The following is an 18952-nucleotide window of genomic DNA, read 5'->3' as shown; positions in this document are numbered from 1 at the left end:
GTCTCCATCTCCCTCTGCCCCTACCCACCTCCGGCATACTCTCTCAAATATAAACAAACATTAAAAAAAAAAAAAAAAAGGAATTCAACAATTATAAAAATTTAATACCAATTTTTTAAATAAAATGTACATTTACACATTTTAACATCTCTTAAAACCAATGGGGTCTTAAGCACTGTATACTTTAATTGGCAACAACTTTCTCTGGTGATATATAAAATAAAGCATACATAAGCGGTATCTTAGAATTCCATGAAATATAACAACCTTTTCAGAGTTACAGGCTTTTACTCAAGAAGACAGCCGAACATCTCATTTTACAGATGAGGAAAATGAAAGCCCAAACAAGTGATGCCCCCAACGACTAAAATCAAGAGGAAAAAAGACATGGAAGCCAGGTCTTCTGATTCCCAGTGATGCCCTTTGCATTACACAACCTAACACCTGAAGTTAAGGAGATAAAAAAATTCCCTGGGTTTAACCAAATAGTTAACACACATATCTAATATATCTCTTTCTATAAAAAGCTGGTCGCTTAGGAGCCCTGTAGGTTTATGGCCTGAATCTGAACACAATGTCTCAGACTGACTCAAAAGCAACAACGACCACAAAAAAAAAAAAAAAAAAAAAAAAAAAAAAAATCTAGCGCGTTTTTCTCTTTTGATAAGATGTATAATGAACTACTGACACTTCAGAAATTAGAGCTTCCCTTAAGGTACAGATTTCATTGGATGCATCACAATGTCAGTACAATCTCACTCGAACTCCCCCCCCCCCCAACCCGCCCCCATACTCGAGGAAAAAGACCCGCCAAGGGGAATTATTACCACCTCCCACCCCCCGGCCTAAACTCAATAGCTAGAATAAGGCCATGGATTCATTTATCAGTACTAGAAACTTCGCACATCTTTACCAGTCTACCAACTACAAATTCACAGGTGGTTGGTATGTTTACATCTCTCCCTAGAGGAAAAACTAAAGGAACCCAATGTAGTTGACACCCGCGGTTTGTTTGCAGGTTTCGAGAGGAGGGACAGGAGGAGCCGAAGGAGAAGGTACCCGAGAAAACGACACGTTATCTGGCTCAAGGGGCCTCGGCACTGGGCGAAGACTGGCGCACGGGAGGCGTCGCGGAACAGGCCGGTGGGCAGTGCGACTCGGCGCTCCCCTGCGCCCACCCGCTCCATTCCCCCAGTGGGAGGGGGTTCAGAGGGGGGAACTGGACAGGCGGGGCGGAGACTGGGGGGGAGATCCGAGCCCCGGCCTCGCTTCCCTCCCTCAGCCGGCCGGGCGGGGGTGGCGGCTGGGCTCCGAGGCCGCGGGAGGCCATTTTAGCTGCGGGGCCGCCGAAAGCCCCGGCGGCCCTCCACGTCCCAACACCTCGGCGGTCTCTCGCTCCCGCCCCCCCCGGGGGGGGCCCCTCCCCGTCGCGGGCCAGCGGGGCGGGAGAGGCCGCCGGGCCGGGCCCGTCTCGGGCCGGGACTCGGGGGCGCCGGGCGGGGGCCGGCGCGGGGGCGTTGTGTCGGCGGGATGTGGGCGGAAGAGCGAGCAGGGGGAAAGAAGGGAGAGGGCGGGGAGCCGTTACCTATACTGGGCCGCAGCCGCCGCCGCCGCCGCCCCGCTGTGGGTGAATCCAAAGTAGTTGCCGGTCGCCATTTTGGCATCTTCCCCCAGCCGGCTGGGCACTGCGGCGGGCACGGAGAGTCGGGTCCCATGGCGGGAGGAGAGGCGCAGAGGGGCAGAGACGCCGAGGGAGGGAAAGGGAGAGAGAGAGGCGCTGTGAGAAGCCGCCCTCGCCGGGCCGGGGCCAGGGCCGCGGCCGCGCCGCCTCCCCCTCCCGCCTCGCACTCCCTCACTCACTCGCACGCCCCGGTGGCGGCCGCCGCCTCCTCCCTGGAGCCAGCCCCAACCCCCGCGCCTCCCCGCGGCCCCGGGCCGGGGAAGGGGCCGGGCAGGGACCTCGGCGGGGCACATTATACTCACCATAGGTGAAAGAAACTACAGGGCATATGGGAATCATGGGCTCGGGCTGCTGCTGCTGAACTCTGAACTCTCACCCACTGCCTCCCTCCTCTGCCCCGCTCCTCCTCAGCGGAGAACAGACCGCCGCCTCCCGCCGCACTGCGCAGGCGCCCCCGCGCTCGGCACCCTGGGAGGTGTAGTCCCGGTCGCCTTAGCGGCTCTGGCCGGCGCGTGCCAGGGCCTTGGCCGAGGCGGGCGGGGGAAGCTGACGGGCGAAGGCGGGCCTGGTCTCCGCCAAAGTGATGGTGACTGCGAAACGCAACAGGGGCGATAGAGGAGCGTGCGAGCAGCGCCTCGCCCCAACGTGGGGGGGGGGGGGGGGGAATCAGGGAGAGACTGGAAAGAGTGACGCCTGTTAGTCTTCTCTTACTTTTCACTCTCACTTTTGCGTGTATGCAGTATTCTTTACCTTTCAGTCCTTCTCGCTTTTGCACTTTTAATTAGAATTTGAGCTGGACTAATTTGGATGCTTCCTTAATTCTCTCATTCCTGCTTCTGATTCCTAGCTTCCTAGGGGAGGCAATGCCTGGGGAGGAGAGAAAAATTGCTGTTGTGTTGAGCTGTAAGCACACCCCCAAACACCCCTTCGGAACACCGTCTCCGCCCATCTACACCCACTTCTTGAGTCCTTCAACTTATGTTGAGCCCCGCCCCCACCTCAAAGTGTCAGGCTAGGTCCTGGAGATGTATCAGTGAGGAAAGTGAAGACCCTTTCGCACATAGAATTTACCTTCTGGGGAGGGAGGTGGAGAGTGTCAGACAATCGCAAATCGTGTGGTGGATGGTGATTGCGGCTTTAAGAATAAAGTCGGATAAAAAAGGAGGGAGGTGTTATTTTATGTAGGGTGTGGATAGAGCGACCACTTGGGTAGAGCCTTGAAGGAAATGAGGGAAGAGCCCGGTAAATACCTGAAGGACAGCAAATGGAGGGTCCTAAAGCCAAGTGCGCAAGAGCAGCAAGGAAGTTAGTCCGACTGGAGTTGAGTGATAAGGATACAGGATCTTCTGAAAGGTCCTTGGTAGGGATGCCAGGTCTTTCATGGTAAGGACAGAATACTCTCTCCCGTGCAAGCATCTCTTTCTTCCTCTGCTTTCTCACTGTTTTCTCTTTGCTTTCCCAGTTCATTTCCAACCATTCTCTTTCCTCTTACAGTCCCTCCTTCTTGCCTCCCATTAATGCATAAGTGCTCCATTTCACCTCTTGCTCATCTTCTCCATGCCCGTGCCCCAGACCCTTTGCTACTGGCCTCTCTTCAATGTTTATTATTTATTAAAATCATTTATTTAAAAAATAACGATTTTTTAAAGTTAAAAAAATTTTTTTTAACATTTATTTATTATTGAGAGACAGAGAGACACTGAGGACGAGCAAGGAAGGGGCAGAGAGAGGGGGAGACACAGAATGTGAAGCAGGCTCCAGGCTCTGAGCTGTCAGCACAAGGCCCGATACGGGGCTCAAACTCACAAACTGGGATCATGACCTGAGCCGAAGTCGTTCGCTCAACCAACCGAGCCACCCAAGTGCCTCCCATTTTTAAAAGTTTATTTAAGTCATCTCTACAGCCCAATGAGGGGCTCAATCTCACAACCTAGAGATCAAAAGTCACATGCTCCTCCATCTGAGCCAGGCAGGTGCCCCTCCTCAGTGTTTAATATGAGCACTAAAAAGAAATGCAGGGGTGCCTGGGTGGCTCAGTCAGTTGAGTGTCGACTCGATTTCAGCTCAGGTCACAATAAGGGGATCAAGCCCCAAATCCAGCTCCACAGTGGGCGTGAAGCCTGCTTGGGATTTTCTTTCTCCCTCTCCCTCTGCCCCTTACTTGCTTGTGCTTTCTGTCTCTCTCTCTGTCTCTCTCAAATAATAATAATAATAATAATAATAAACAATAATTTTTTGAAAAGAGAAATGCAAAGGGTGAATCAGAACTCATCATGAAGTTTAGGGCTTTATCCCACCTTCCTATGCCAGAGCAGAAACAATACCTCAGTTCCTATTTGTGCCAACCTGGCTCCCCCACACCACCTACAAAGGTGCAAGTTCTAAGAACCTGTCTGATTTATCCTATTACTCATTTCAAAAAAGAGAAAATGTAGAACATTGGGGGTAAAAAATCAATGTCATTGTTTTTTTTTTTTTTAATTTTTTTTAACGTTTATTTATTTTTGAGACAGAGAGAGACTGAGCATGAACGGGGGAGGGTCAGAGAGAGGGAGACACAGAATCTGAAACAGGCTCCAGGCTCTGAGCTGTCAGCACAGAGCCCGACGTGGGGCTTGAACTCACAGACCGAGAGATCATGACCTGAGCCAAAGTCGGCCGCTTAACCGACTGAGCCACCCAGGCGCCCCAATGTCATTGTTTTTGACAATACTGGTGTTTCCCTAGGCAGAAGTTCTTTGCAGTCCAAGTGTGTTGCTAGGAAAAAAAATATCTCCTACACATAGGGTATTAGAACTGCATTTTCAACGTAATTTGTCTTGAACTTCATGGAGCAATAAAGCTTTTAAGGCACTATCACTGCTTTGATAAACTTGCACTATTAGTTCCTAGGCTACTTGAATAAAACTGGAGGAGAAAAGACAGGTGTTAATCACCTAAGATTATTTTTAGGCCAATTTTATGCTTGGCAGGCCTTTAGGGGATGGAAGAGGGCTGCTGGCACACCCCAATGAGCAAGCAAGTAACTAGAAAGAGGAAGGCGTGCCTCTTGTCTTTGGTAACTGTTCCTAGAGTTCAGAGTAGGTGTGGCAGTAGTGAAAATTATTTACCACAGTGTACTCCTTAAAGAGGGAATCTGTAGGAAGGGCTCCACCAACTAGCATGGATTTATTTAAGGAAGGAATTTTGGGGGAGGCGCCTGGGCAGCTCAGTTGGTTAAGCATCCGACTTTGGCTCAGGTCATCTCAGGATTTGTGAGTTCAGGCCTCACATTGGGGTCTTTGCTAACAGCGCAAAACCTGCTTAGAATTCTCTTTCTCTTTCTGCCCCTCCCCTGCTCCTGCTCCCCCCCCCCCGCCCCGCCCTGCCTTTCATAATAAATAAATAAGCCTTTAAAAAAAATAAAAAAGGAAGGGGTTTTGGGATGTTTGGGATGGACTTGGAATCAAGAAGCAATGGGTCCTGGGGCACCTGGGTGGCTCAGTTGGTTAAGCATCCGACTTCAGCTCAGGTCATGATCTCATGGTTTGTGAATTTGAGCACCACATCAGGCTCTGTGCTGACAGCTCAGAGCCTGGAGCCTGCTGCAGATTCTGTGTCTCCCTCTCTCTCTGCCCCTACCCTGCTCACGCTCTGTCTCTCTCTCTCCAAACTGAATAAACGGTAAAAAAAAAAAAAAAAAAAAAAAGAAGCAATGGGTCCTTTTCCTGGGCTTTAAGTAGTGGAATGACCTGAACACATTATTGAACCTTTCTGAACCTCTGTGACAGGAATAATACTAATGTCTCCCAGGACTGTGGTGGGGGTTAAATAAGGTAGCATTTCTATAGAACAACTCCAAGCACAGGGTATTTATGTAAAAAGAAGTAGGCTGGATGATTGTGAATCTTTTTAAAATCTTCCTTCCAAAAAGTGAATGCACTGCCCAAGTCACTCACCTAAAACCAAAAAGTAGGTGGCTCTGCCTTAGAGGGTTTATGTCCCAGAGTGTACCCAGTCCAGCCAACAGAGCAATATGCAGTCCTCTGGGCCAGGTGGGAGACTTGACAGGAGGAAGTCACTTATAACATCTGTCATGCTTCATGTCCAGAAATGCTTGGCATTGGAATACAAAAAATTACACTTACCAGTCATTCTCCACACTTTCACTCCAGTGACGTGTTCAAAATGCAAATCTGATCAAACACTTCTGCGCTTCCCCTCACTCTTAGGACAAAGCAAAACTTTCACTTGGCTTACCCTGTGCAGTCAGGCCTACCAGCCAATTTCAGCTTCTTCCTCCTTCTCTTCATTCCAGCTACCTTGGCCTCCCATCTACCATGCTATTACCACAGGGCTTTGCATGTTCTATCTGACTAGAATGTTCTTCCTTCCTCTCCTTACCTAGTTAATCCTCATGCTTCAAAATCTCCACTCAGTCAATCCCTCCTCAGCCTTCCCTGCCCCCTCCCCCCCATCAGACTCTTATCATGCTCTCAGAGCACCAGGCATCTCTCCTTAAGGTGCCTTTGTGACAGCTGCAATCTTACACTTACTGCGTGATTGTTTGACTGACATTATGTCTCCCATCAAACTACAGCTTGATGAAGGCAGGGCGCCAATATTGGGTGCCTGGTGATGGGCACTCAGTAAGTCCTTATTTAATAAATGAACCAGGCAGTGAACAGCTTAATCTTTGATGATTCAGAAGACAGTTTCAGGAAACTGTAATGCCTCGGGGTCATCATTAAGAACCTCAATTAACATCTGAGGGCAAATGAGGAAACATTAATTGGCATACCGATTAACCACAAGGTGGAGCTAGCCTGAAAAGGCCTGCCCCTAATCTCACCCCAAATATCTGTAGTCACCTTTAGTCACACCTTTGAGTCAGGCCCGGTTTCCTGAAAGGTCTTGTTAAAATACAAATGTGTTAGGGACATCTGGGTGGCTCAGTCAGTTAAGCGTCTGACTTCGGCTCAGGTCATGATCTCACAGTTTGTGAGTTCCAACCTTGCATCAGGCTCTGTGCTGACAGCTCAGAGCCTGGAGCTGGCTTCGGATTCTATATCTCCCTCCCCCCATCATACCCAGTCTCTCTCTCTCTCTCTCTCACTCTCACTCTCTCTCAAAAATAAACATTAAAATACAAATGTGTCAGCCAGAGAGGATGACATATGAGCTACTCTATAAACCAAGAGAGTATGGCATGGTGAATGAGGGCTTGGTCTGAAGCTGGACCCATATGGCTTCAAATCTCAGCTGTCACTAACTGTTGTGTGACTTCAACCACAATCTCTCTGTGCTTCATTTTTCTCCTAAGTAAAAAGAGGTTATAAAAGTAGTGTCTACAGCAGGGTTTTGTTGGCAGGGCTTTAACAACTTCCCAGAGGTAAAGGTCCTAGATCAATGCTGGGTTCTTTGCAAGTGCTATGAGTATTGGCTGGTCCTTCTAACTACCACCCATTCTTTTTTTTTTTTTTTTTTTTTTTTTTTTAAGTTTATTTATTTTGTGAGAGGGAGAGAGAGAGAATCCCAAGCAGGATTCTGTCAGTGGGGCACAAACTCACAAACCTTGAGATCATGACCTGAGCTGAAATCACAAGTCCAATGCTTAACCGACTGAGCCACCCAGGTGCCACTAGCCACCACCCACCCAGTTTTATCACAATCAGAGATAAAGCCAAAGGATGAGGTCATTCTTTTTGTAGTGGAAGGGGGAAGATGGAGTCCACAAGGGCATAGAATGGGCGGGACCTGGATAGGGAAAGGGGCATAGAGGGTCATAGGGAGGAATGCACGGAGAGGCAAGGGACAAACTTGCTGTTGCATCGTTGTTTCCTTGAGAACCCAGAGAAGGAGCAAGAAGGCCAGGAAGCTCACTTGGAACCTGTGATACTTTCTCAAGATAACTACAGTCATTGCATTTGGGGTTAATAAAGAAAGAATGGGAAATGAAGCTCTAGCTCTGGGCGTGACTCGAACAGGCTGAGGCTCCAGGCATTCTGGGACCTTCCCAACACAGACAGGTGGTGGTGGGACAGGAGAGAATGTGGAGAGCAACAGAGTCAGTCTGGGGAGCTGACCCAACTATCAGACTGGCTCTTAAGGGCCAAGTGGGGTAGGACAGTGTTGATTCAAAGGGAAAGCTCTGATTTAAAAAAAACAAAAAATTGTTTTAATGTTTGTTTTTCAGAGAGACAGTGAGAGACAGAGAGAGAGAGAGACAGAGAGAGAGGCAGAGAGAGAAGGAGACACAGAATCCAAAGCAGGCTTCAGGCTCTGAGCTGTCAGCACAGAGCCGGACATGGGGCTCGAACTCACGAACCGCGAAATCATGACCTGAGCCGAAGTCAACCGACTGAGTCACCCAGGCACCCCGAGAAAGCTCTGATTTTAATCAAGAAAACCGTAACTGAGAGATGCACTCCAGGTGGTGGATATGACAGTGACACATCAGGAAGTGTTCCCCTCTAAATTCTTCCATATTCTCTCCTCCTCTCCCTCCTATCTCCTTCTCTTCCTTCCCCTCTAGTCTCTTTCCTTCCCTCTGAGGAATAACTGTGTGGTCTAGGAGATGTCAGACACTAGGGTAATCCACAGAGATGGAATGCATCCTTGATAAACACAGTGACACCTACTGGTGCAAAAGGGGGTTTAGTGCAATGATGATGTATTTAATCTCAGTAAGAGAGTTTATGATACAGTGGTTTCTTCTAGGGCTAAATTTTGTGGGTTCAAATCCTACCTGCACCACATACTAGTTGTGTAGACCTAGGACAAGTTATATAACCTCGCTGAGCCTCAGTTTCTTCAGTTCGGGTGGTTGTTGTGGACATTAAAGGAAATACACATAAAGTTCTTGGAACATTGCTTGGCACATAGCAAGTTCTCAATACGATCCCTCAATACAAACCACAAAGACTGAATAGATATTAGCAATGTCTTTGGGAATAAAGGATCTCTTGGCATAGGTAATCTCTAATCTCTTTCACCCTGTTATACTATTTTTTTAATTAAAATTTTTTAAAAATTAATTTATTAATGTATTCTGAGAGAGAGAAAGCATGGGGAAGAGGGGCAGAGACAGAGAGAGAAAGGGAGAGAGGATCCCAAGCAGGCTCTGTGCTTGAGCCTGATGTGGGGCTCGATCCCACAAACTCTGAGATTATGACCTGAGCCAAAACCAAGAGTCTGATGCCCAACTGACTGAGCCACCCAGGCACCCCTCAACTAAATTTTTAAATTAAAATATAATTCACCTACCATAAGACTCATGCTTTCAAAGTGTTCAATTCAGTGGTTTTTAGTATATACATAAAATTGTGCAACTCTCACTGCTGTATAATTTCAGGACATTTTCCATGACTGCATTAATAAGTCCTGAACCCATTAGCAGTCATTCACTATGTCCTATTCCTCCGAGGTCCTGGCAACCACTAACCTACTTTCTGTCTTTATGGATCTGTCTACACTAGACATTTAATGTAAATGCAATCATACAGGGGCACCTGGGTAGCTCAGTCGGTTAAGTGGCCAACTTCCACTCAGGTCATAATCTCATGGTTCATGGGTTTGAGACCCATGTCGATCGCTGTCTGAGCTGTCAGCACAGAACCCAGAATCTGCTTCAGATTCTGTGTCTCCCTTGCTCTCTGCCCCTCCCCCACTCATTCTTTGTCTATCTGTCTCTCTCTCTCTCAAAAAATGAATGAACATTAAAAAAATTAAATGCAATCATACAATATGTAGCTTTTTGTATCTGGCTTCTTTCACTTAGTCTAATGTTTTCAAGTTTCTTTTATGTTGTAGCATGTTTTGGTACTTCATTCCTTTTTATGATTGAATAATATTCTACCATTTGAATATATCTCATCTTGTTTATCATTCATAAATTGATGGACATTTGGGTTGTTTCCACTATTTGGCTCTTAAGAATAATGGTACTAAAAATCTCTTTGACCTTGGCCGCAGCAACTTCTTACTCAACACATCTCAGGAGGCAAGGGAAACAAAGGCAAAAATGAACTATTGGGACCTCATCAAAATAAAAAGCTTCTGCGCAGCAAAGGAAACAAACAGCAAAACTAAAAAGCAACCAATGGAGTGGGAGAGGGTATCTGCAAATGACATATCAGATAAAAGATTAGTATCCAAAATCTATAAAGAACTTTTCAAACTCAACACCCAAAAAACAAATAATCCAGTGAAGAAATGGGCAAAAGACATGAATAGACACTTCTCCAAAGAAGACATCCAGATGGCCAACTAACACATGAAAAAATGCTCAACATCACTCACCATCAGGGAAATACAAATCAAACCACAATGAGATACCACCTCACACCTGTCAGAATGGCTAACATTAACAACTCAGGCAACAACTGATGTTGGCTAGGATGCAGAGAAAGAGGATCTCTTTTGCATTGCTGGTGGGATTGCAAGCTGGTGCAGCCACTCTGGAAAACAGTATGGAGGTTCCTCAAAAAACTAAAAACAGAACTACCCTACGACCCAGAAATTGCACTACTAGGTATTTATCCAAGGGATACAGGTATGCTGTTTCGAAGGGGCACATGCACCCCAATGTTTATAGCAGCACTATCTACAATAGCCAAAGTATGGAAAGAGTCCAAATGTCCATCGATGGATGAATGGATACAGAAGATGTGGTATATATAAACGATGGAGTATTACTCGGCAATCAGAAAGAATGAAATCTTGCCATTTGCAACTATATGGATGGAACTGGAGGGTATTATGCTAAGTGAAATTAGTCAGTCAGAAAGACAAATATCATTTGACTTCACTTATATGAGGACTTTAAGAGACAAAACAGATGAACATAAGGGAAGGGAAGCAAAAATAAAAACAGGAAAGGAGACAAAACATAAGAGACTCTTAAATATGGAAAACAAACAGAGGGTTGCTGGAGGGGTTGTGGGAGGGGGGATGGGATAAATGGGTAAGGGGCATTAAGGAATCTACTCCTGAAATCATTGTTGCACTATAAGCTAACTAACTTGGATGTAAATTTTAAAAATTTACCATTTTTTAAGAAAACTCAGAAACTATGAAAAAATATTAAAGAAAATAATGCTGCTATGAACATTTGTGGTGGCTAATTTTATGTGATGAGTTGACTGAGCTGAAGAATGCCTAGATAGCTGGTAAAACATTATTTCTGAGTGTGTCTGTGAGGGTGTCTTTGGAAGAGATTAGCACATGAATCAGTAGGCTGAGTAAAGATGCCCTCACCTGTATGAGTGGGCATCATCCAATCTGCCAAGGCCCAGAATACATCAAAAAAGGCAGAGATCTGGAGAATTTGCTCTCTCTGCCTGAGCTGAGACATTCATCTTCTCTTGTCCTCCAACTTGGAGTTTCCGGTTCTTGGGCCTTTCAAATCCAACAGGGACTTAACACAAATGACATATCAGATAAAAGATTAGTATCAAAAATATATAGAGAACATATTGGTTCTCATTCTCAGGCCTTTCAACTTGGACTTTCATCACCAGCTTTCCGGGTTCTCTAGCCTGCAGATAGCTGATCAAGGGACTTCGTGGCCTCCATAACAGTGTGAGTCAATTCTTATAACAGATATCCTTTTATATATATCACTATATATCCTATTGGTTCTGTTTTTCTGGAAAGCCCTGACTAATGCAAAATTTTGCATCGACATGTTTTCATTTCTCCTGAGTGGAATTGCTGGTATAAACTTTAAAAAAACTTTCCAAATATCTCAAATTCTCTTCCTCTGCATAGTCACTGCCCTAGTTTGTCTCTTGCTAAGGCTACTTCAACAGCCTACCAATTGGTCTTTCTAAGGATCCCCATTCTCTACATAATTATCAAAGGACCTAAGTTTGAAAAACTAGTAGTAATAATAGAAAAAACAGCTATGTACATTACAATAATTCATTCTTTAATAAAATATGAGGTAGAGACTATTATGTTTATCCCATTTAGAGATGATGAAGCTGAGTTCGCAAAGCTAGTAAGTGGCAGAGAAGGATTTAAATCTAACACCAACCTGACTCCAGAATGCCTAATTTCTATGACATACCACCTTCCTGAAACACCTCTGACCAGCATGTAACTACCCTGCTGAAAACCTTATGAAGATTCCTGTTGCCTAAAGTAAAAATCCTGGCCAGTTATTGTACCTGGCTATATCTCATTTATAAACTCCTAGAGCATTTATGTTGTCAACTGTCCAATTATTCTATTCTGAAGCATCCCATACTTTACATTTCCTAACATACATTAGATTTGTTATTTCTTGTTCAATGTCTTTCTTTCCCCCAGAAAAGGATGTAGTAAGCTTCACTGAGTCAGGAGCTATGTTTTATCCACTTTAAAATTCCCAGTGCCTAGGAAAATGGCAAGAACATGATAGACACATCCCACATATTTGTGGAGTGAATGAGAGTAGTTCTGTGTTCTTCATCTCTTGAGGGCAATGGTTTTACGATGTATTTTTGGTATCTCCGTCTACCCTCCTCCAGCTACCACCTGGCACAATCCTAAGCACACAAGAAAATTCCAACCTGTTTTAGTCCTCCAGGTTCCTTGACACGTGAACATGGGTTATCTGTTGCCAAGTCTCAACACTCAACACCTGTGTTGTAAGGGTTTCTTTGTGTCAGTAACACATTTTGAGGTATCTGAAGAACATGCAGAACTCAAGGCAGCCACAAAGAATAGCTATTTAGGGGCTTGGAGAAGAGTCTAAGCCATGCTGTGATCATTTAGAGATTGTTATCAAATTAATGAGAGATGCTGAAGGGTGTATTGTGACAGAAACTAAATTTTAATTTTGTTTTTTTAAAATTTTATTTATTTATTCTGAGAGAGAAGTGTGCGTGTGCACAAGCAGGGGAGAGGCAGAGAGAGAAGGGGGGGTGTAGAGAGAGAGGCAGAAAGAGAGAGAGATAATCCCAAGTAGTCTCCATTAGAGTCTGATGTGGGGCTTGAACCCATGAACCATGAAATTATAAACTGAGCTGAAATCAAGAGCCAAATGCTTAACCAACTGAGCCACCCAGGCTCTCCTAATTTTGTTTAATTTAAATACCCATATATGGCTAGTGGCTACCATATTGGATAGTACAGTACTAGAATCAGATGACCTAGGTTCAAATCCTGGCTCCACTACTTACTGACTATATGATTGACTGATTTACTCAACCTCCTTGTGCCCTGCTCTCCTCATCTATAAAATGGGGACAATAATAACAGTACTAATGTCATAAATTTGGTGTGAGGATTAAGTAACTAAGTATATACTTTAAGCTAGCACTGGGGTGGCTAGGGAAAGAGGCTGACTGACATCCAAAAATGGGTCATCTGGTCCACCTGATTAATTGAGTGCCTTCTCTGCTGGGAATACCCTCTCATGGGCATTAACATGGTGTATTAGTTTCCTATTGCTGCTATAACAAATTACCACAAACTTCTTGACCTGAAACTACACATTTTATCTTACAATTCTTTAGTTCAGAAATCTCACTGGGCTAAAGTGAAAGTGTCATTAGGGCTGCATGCCCTTAGAAGGCTCTAGAGGAGAATCCATTCCCTTGCCTTTTCCAGCTTCTAGAGGTTACCTGTATTACTTGGCTCATGACCCCTTCCTCATGTTCAAAGCCAGCAGCAGGGCATCTTCAAATCTCCCTCTGACTTGGACATGCCTGTATTCCTCTCACAAGGACCCTTGCAGTTATATTAGGTCCACCTGGGAAATCCAGGATAATCTTATCTCAAAATCCTTAACATAATAGTATTTGTAAATTCCTTTGGCCATGTAAGGGAAAATGGATATGGGGACCATGATTCTGCCTACCACACATGGGATATGGACATTACACATTCAGTGACCATTCTGAAAGGTCCATCCATGTAACCTCTCCCCTGGATTATCTTGTCACCATTTCCTTGGCCTGTTCTTTCTGAAGTCTCTGATCAGCTGGCCAACCTACTAGCCAGTGCTCGTTAATAAATACAGGTCCATGCTCAGTCTATCTTTATTTACACACGAAGTAGACAATAAGGTGGACACTCTAAATCTTGCCCTCTGGGAAGATTTTCCTTTATCATTATATGTCAGGGTCACCCTGAGTCGGGCAGTAGGACAATCATCCAATTCCAGCTGGAACCAATATGGCATACAGATTGATCAATGATTCTTCCAAATTTGCCTCTTTCATTAACTGATCACAGGGAATTCCCCGAGAAGCTACAGGGATGCCTGGAGGAAGAGAGTGCAAAGTAATAGGAGCAGGTAACAGGGGATTCTGGACACTGGTTGTGATAGTGTGTTTGTGCCTTCTGGATTGCTCCAGCCCGGTTATATATATATATATATATATATATATATATATATATATATATATGTATATATACATATACGTGTATATATATATACATATATATATACATGTATATATATATACGTGTATATGTATACGTATATATATGTGTATATATACACACGCATATATATGTGTGTGTGTGTGTGTGTGTGTATACACATATATATGTACCACTTCTATTTTGGAATGCTGCTGTGTACATGTTAAAGTTTGGTAGATAAGATAATAACTCAGTTTGGGGCACCTAGGTGGCTCAGTCAGTTAAGCAACCGACTTCGGTTCAGATCATGGTCTCATTGTGAGTCTGAGTCCCGCATCGGGCTCTGTGCTGACAGTGCAGACCCTGCTTGAGATTCTCACTCTTCCCCTCTTCCCCTGTCCCTCTCCCCTCTCAAAATAAATAAATAAACTTTAAAAAAAAAGATAATACCCAGTTCATGTTGAACAGTTCTCATAGGCACCTGGTGTCTCACAGTCCGGTCCCTCCTAGGGCCCAGAAGCCTCTCCAGGCTAGAAGTAAATTTTTAGTAAACTTCAATTATTTCACTGTTCTAATCTGCTATAGATTATAAGAGCGGTAAAGAAAAAAAAACTCTGCCAATAATAATTGTAATACAACATTGATTGTAATTGTTATATATGCGTTCCAAATTCAGAGATATTAAAATGTGAAAAAAAAACAACAACCCACAAACCATGCACCTTACAGTCAGTAAAATAAGATACCACCCAATCCATTCTTCCATTGTATACACAAGGAAATGGGTCTAGAGAGGTAAGTGACTTGCGCAAGATCATAACTCCTTTGCCACAGTGGCACATCCAGACACACCTGACTTCTACTCCAAAGCCAGTTTCATTTCAACTTAGAGATTTATTATATTAACGATTTAAATGAAAAATAGCAACCCCAACTTTGCAAAATAAACTTATATTAAGTGTCCTTATTCTCCCTTATGTCAGAAATACCAGGAAAAGTAGAGGCTGGATCTCTCAGGACTGTGCCTCTTACACTCTGCCCTTTGTGTCTATCCTTGCATAATCACAGGCTGCTTCTAGAGGGACTTTGGGGAAGGGGCCTGGAAGGCCAGAATTTCTAAGAAGCAAAAGAGACTATTTGCCTTTTTGTGGTGGTTGGAAAAAAAAAAAAGTTTTCCTTGTATAATGAATGACTTTTTAATTAAAAATCTAGTTCTAAGTTCATCTGCATCCATCTTGGAAGTACAGTCATTTGTACTCTGGCTCCCCCACTCCAACGTACCTTGCTTGGGTCTGCTTCGTAGCTGTCACACTGCTCCTTCCTCTCCCGTTCCTCTGCCCACTCCACACTCCACCTGTGTGGTCAGCCCTGCCTTACTGCTGCAGCCCAGCTATGCTGGGGGCCAGGAGCATCTGAAAGGCCCCTTCTCTGCTGGGAAGGCCTTGGAGTTGTTATCTTCCCGCTGAGACACAGTGAGAGCCCCAGAGTCTCATAGCCTCTAGGCTTGGCTGTGACTCTTCTGCACTTGCCAGCAAGGACCTGAAGCAGCAGTTGGCTTCCTGGACTCCCAGAGAGGACTCCAAGCCTAAGTAGTCACACTCCCACCTTTCTGGTTTCTCCCAGCCACACCTCAAAGCCCCACCGTCAAGGTTCTATGTAAGGTAGGGATAGAAGAATACATTTAAATGTCTAAATACCTGAGTGTGGGCCAAGTGGATCTGTGTTAACTCTATTGGAAATGCCACTGCTTCAACCCCTCAGGAAACTGGCAGTATCTATTAAAGCTCAACAAGCACATATGCCCTGCCCAGCGATACTGCTCCTAGGCATGCCTGCGGAAATGTATATTTACAAGTTTACTAAAAGATATGTTCAAGAATATTCATAGGAGGGGGCACCTGGCTGGCTCAGTTGGTTTAGTGTCCTACTTTGGCTTAGGTCCTGATCTCACAGTTCATGAGTTCGAGCCCCACATTGGGCTCACTGCTGTCAGTGCAGAGCCGGCTTTGGATCCTCTATCTGCCTTTCTCTCTGCCCCTCCCCCACTCTCTCAAAAATAAATAAAAACATTTAAAAAAAAGAATATTCACGGAAGCAACTACTTACATTGTTTAAAGTTGGATACTGTCCAAATATTCATCGATAGTCAAATGGGTAAAATAAATTCTATTACATTCATACAATAGAATATTATCTTAAGAATGAATGAATGATACATGCAACAGCATAGATGGCACTCACAAATATAACACTGAGGGGGAAAAAAAGCCAGACATAAATAAGTACAGGTTATATATCATTTTCATGAAATTTTCTCCCGCCCCCAGTTTTATTGAGATGTAATTGACATAATATGTAAGTTTAAGGTGTACAATGTGATGATTTGACACACATATATATTGTGAAACGGTTACCACAACAAAGTTAGTTAACACATCCATCACCTCACATAATTATAATTTTTTATGTGAAGTTTTAACCAAAAACACTCAAAGTTAATCCCTGGTGTTTTAAGTCAGGATAGTGGGTAGGAAGTGACTAGGAGAGAATATTAGGGCAAAGTCTATGGAGCTGGTAATATTAGAGTCCATCAGAGGTGATGGGTAATTTATAAAACTTTAATTTATAGATGTATAAGTTCTGTAATACTTGGGTAATTTATAAAAATTCATCAAGTGGTCCACTCATGATTTGTGCATTTTTCTGTATGTGTGTTTACTTCAATATAAAATTTCCATTAAAAAAAAGTCACCACAGATCAGTAGTTCTCCACTTTATCAAACCCAAACACCCCCTTTTCATAACAAGGGTTTTGTGACATTCTCTGTATCTCCTGAAATTAAAATTGTACATACTACATGTATAATTAATTTTTTTCCTTTTAAAATAAAAAATTTTTTTAATTTTTTTTGTTTAACGTTTTATTTATTTTTGAGACAGAGAAAGACAGAGCATGAGCAGGGGAGGGGCAGAGAGAGAGGGAGACACAGAATCCGAAGCAGGCTCCAGGCTCTGAGCCATCAGCCCAGAGCCCGACGCGGGGCTCGAACTCACGGACTGCGAGATCGTGACCTGAGCTGAAGTCGGACGCCTAACCGACTGAGCCACCCAGGCGCCCCAAAATTTTAATTTTATAATTTAAAAAATCTATAATGCATTAGTTGAAGTATAAAGAAAAAAGGAGAGGGGGAAACTTTAAAGTAGAATATACTGTGTATGATAAAATACAATGTGTAATTAATAGACTGTGTATTTCAATGTATAAATGTTTGGTCATGACTACTCTGGAAGACATTAAGTGAGTACATCAGGTTCCTGCACCCAGTGTGAAAATCTCTAGGAATGCAGCAGTTGCAGGTTCAGATGGCATCAGGTAATATAATTGGCTAATTACTCGGGCACTGGTGATGTGCTTTTCTGAAATGGTAAAAAACTCTGTGCTAGAGTTTTAAATAGAACACAATACAACCATCCTTCTATTTACACAATAATGACATCTCTTTCAAATCTAGAGCATGTTAAAACTATGCAAAAATATTTTGTATTTGTCAAAGCCAACTTAGATTATAGGCTTAAATCATTACAAACTTGCTTTACACGTACATGAACGTCCAACTTGATATAAAGTCATGCAGGAGGTAAGACAATCCACTGGGGTCCAGGACTGCCCTGTGTATTGCAGGGTGTCTAACATCTGTGGCCCCTGACCATTATATGCTAGTGGTGTCATTGCAATAACCACAGTTTTCCAATATTCCCCCAGGAAACAGCAATACTTTGGTCAAGAATCATCTGTGCATCAATGTAATTTGTTGGGCATAGCAATTTGAATAAGCTCTCTCAGGTCTTCAGAGCTTCTCCACTCACTGCACTGTAGACCTGTCTCAAATTAGCCTCCCTGAAATCTTAATGAAGATTTGGGTTGTTTTGTGGTTGGTGCCTGAGGTTGAGGGTCTATCAGAGGAGATTGGTAATGTTCTTGGACAAACAAGTGAACATTATGCCTGCAATTTCAAGCTATGTCCCTACCTCTGCCCTGAGAGCCCCGCTTTGTTTTGTTTTTATGTTTATGTATTTATTTTTTAGAGAGAGAGAGATAGAGAGCAAGTGGGGGAGGAGCAGAGAGAGAGAGGCAGACAGAATCCCAAGCAGTCTGCACACTGTCAGTGCAGAGCCTGATGTTGGGCTTGAACTCACGAGCCATGAGATCATGACCTAAGCTGAAACCAGGAATTGGTGGCTTAACCAATTGAGTTACCCAGGTGCCACCTGCCTACTTTGTTTTCATAAATAAGACTCCAGATGTTCCAGAAAAGAGGGCCCCATTAATTTGTCAGTGTGTATGATCAAGAGTTGCACAAATCCATGCAGGACATTCTTGCAGTGAATGCTGGAGACCTTCTACCTCATCTTCTGCCATGGAATATAACTAACATTTGAAAGATTATTATATGCCAGGCTATACACCAACCCTGTGCAAAGCACTTTACAGACATTATCTCATTTTATTCTTTTAACAGCCCAATGAGGTAGGTACTATTATTATTCCCAGGTTTTGATGGAGAAGGAAACTAAGACACAGAGAGGTTAAATAACATTCCCAGGGTCACACAGTTAATAAGCTTAAAAGCCAGGATTTGAACCCAGGCATCTTATTCCAAATTTATACCTCTTAATGATTATGGCGTCTTGCTCCATAATCCAAAAGGAGAACACCGTTTTGCCAAAAACCTGTATCACAGGCATAGAGACATGATGCAGTCTTCCGTTGGCTAAATGGCTGTTGGAATTCAGCCTGCCTGGGGAGAAGTCTGGTAGCCGCCAGTATTAGTGAGATTACATTCAGCTTCAAATAACACGAAGCTGACCAGTAAGTATGAACAATAAGGACATTTATTGCTTACTTAACACAAAGTCTCAGGATTGGTTAAATGG

General features: G+C 43.8%; 1 protein-coding gene and 1 long non-coding RNA gene across 5 annotated transcripts in view; one reads left to right on the top strand and one right to left on the bottom strand.

Annotated features, from left to right (window-relative positions):
• The window catches only part of ZFR (zinc finger RNA binding protein), an 83263-nt gene extending 81129 nt beyond the window's left edge, over positions 1-2134 (bottom strand). For 2 of the 3 annotated variants that reach the window (XM_042952525.1, XM_042952532.1), the window contains exons 1-2: positions 1984-2133; positions 1586-1685 (exon numbers count right to left, since the gene is read on the bottom strand). In XM_042952525.1, the coding sequence (XP_042808459.1) occupies positions 1586-1685; positions 1984-2020 (137 nt within the window). In that variant the 5' untranslated portion in view covers positions 2021-2133. Of the gene's footprint in view, positions 1-1585; positions 1686-1983 lie in introns of all 3 variants that reach the window. The other variant, XM_042952539.1, reaches the window with a different exon arrangement.
• LOC122227810 overlaps positions 794-18952 on the top strand; it is a 30218-nt gene continuing 12059 nt past the window's right edge. Inside the window, exons 1-3 of one of the 2 annotated variants that reach the window (XR_006206223.1) lie at positions 794-938; positions 1019-1143; positions 11154-11242. This is a non-coding gene — a long non-coding RNA (uncharacterized LOC122227810). The remainder of the gene's footprint in view (positions 939-1018; positions 1144-11153; positions 11243-18952) is intronic. The other variant, XR_006206226.1, reaches the window with a different exon arrangement.

The sequence above is a fragment of the Panthera leo genome, chromosome A1 (genome assembly GCF_018350215.1).
Source record: "Panthera leo isolate Ple1 chromosome A1, P.leo_Ple1_pat1.1, whole genome shotgun sequence".
NCBI classification, from domain to species: domain Eukaryota; kingdom Metazoa; phylum Chordata; class Mammalia; order Carnivora; family Felidae; genus Panthera; species Panthera leo.
Note: the sequence above shows the minus strand (reverse complement) of the source record. Positions and strands in the feature narration are given on the sequence as shown.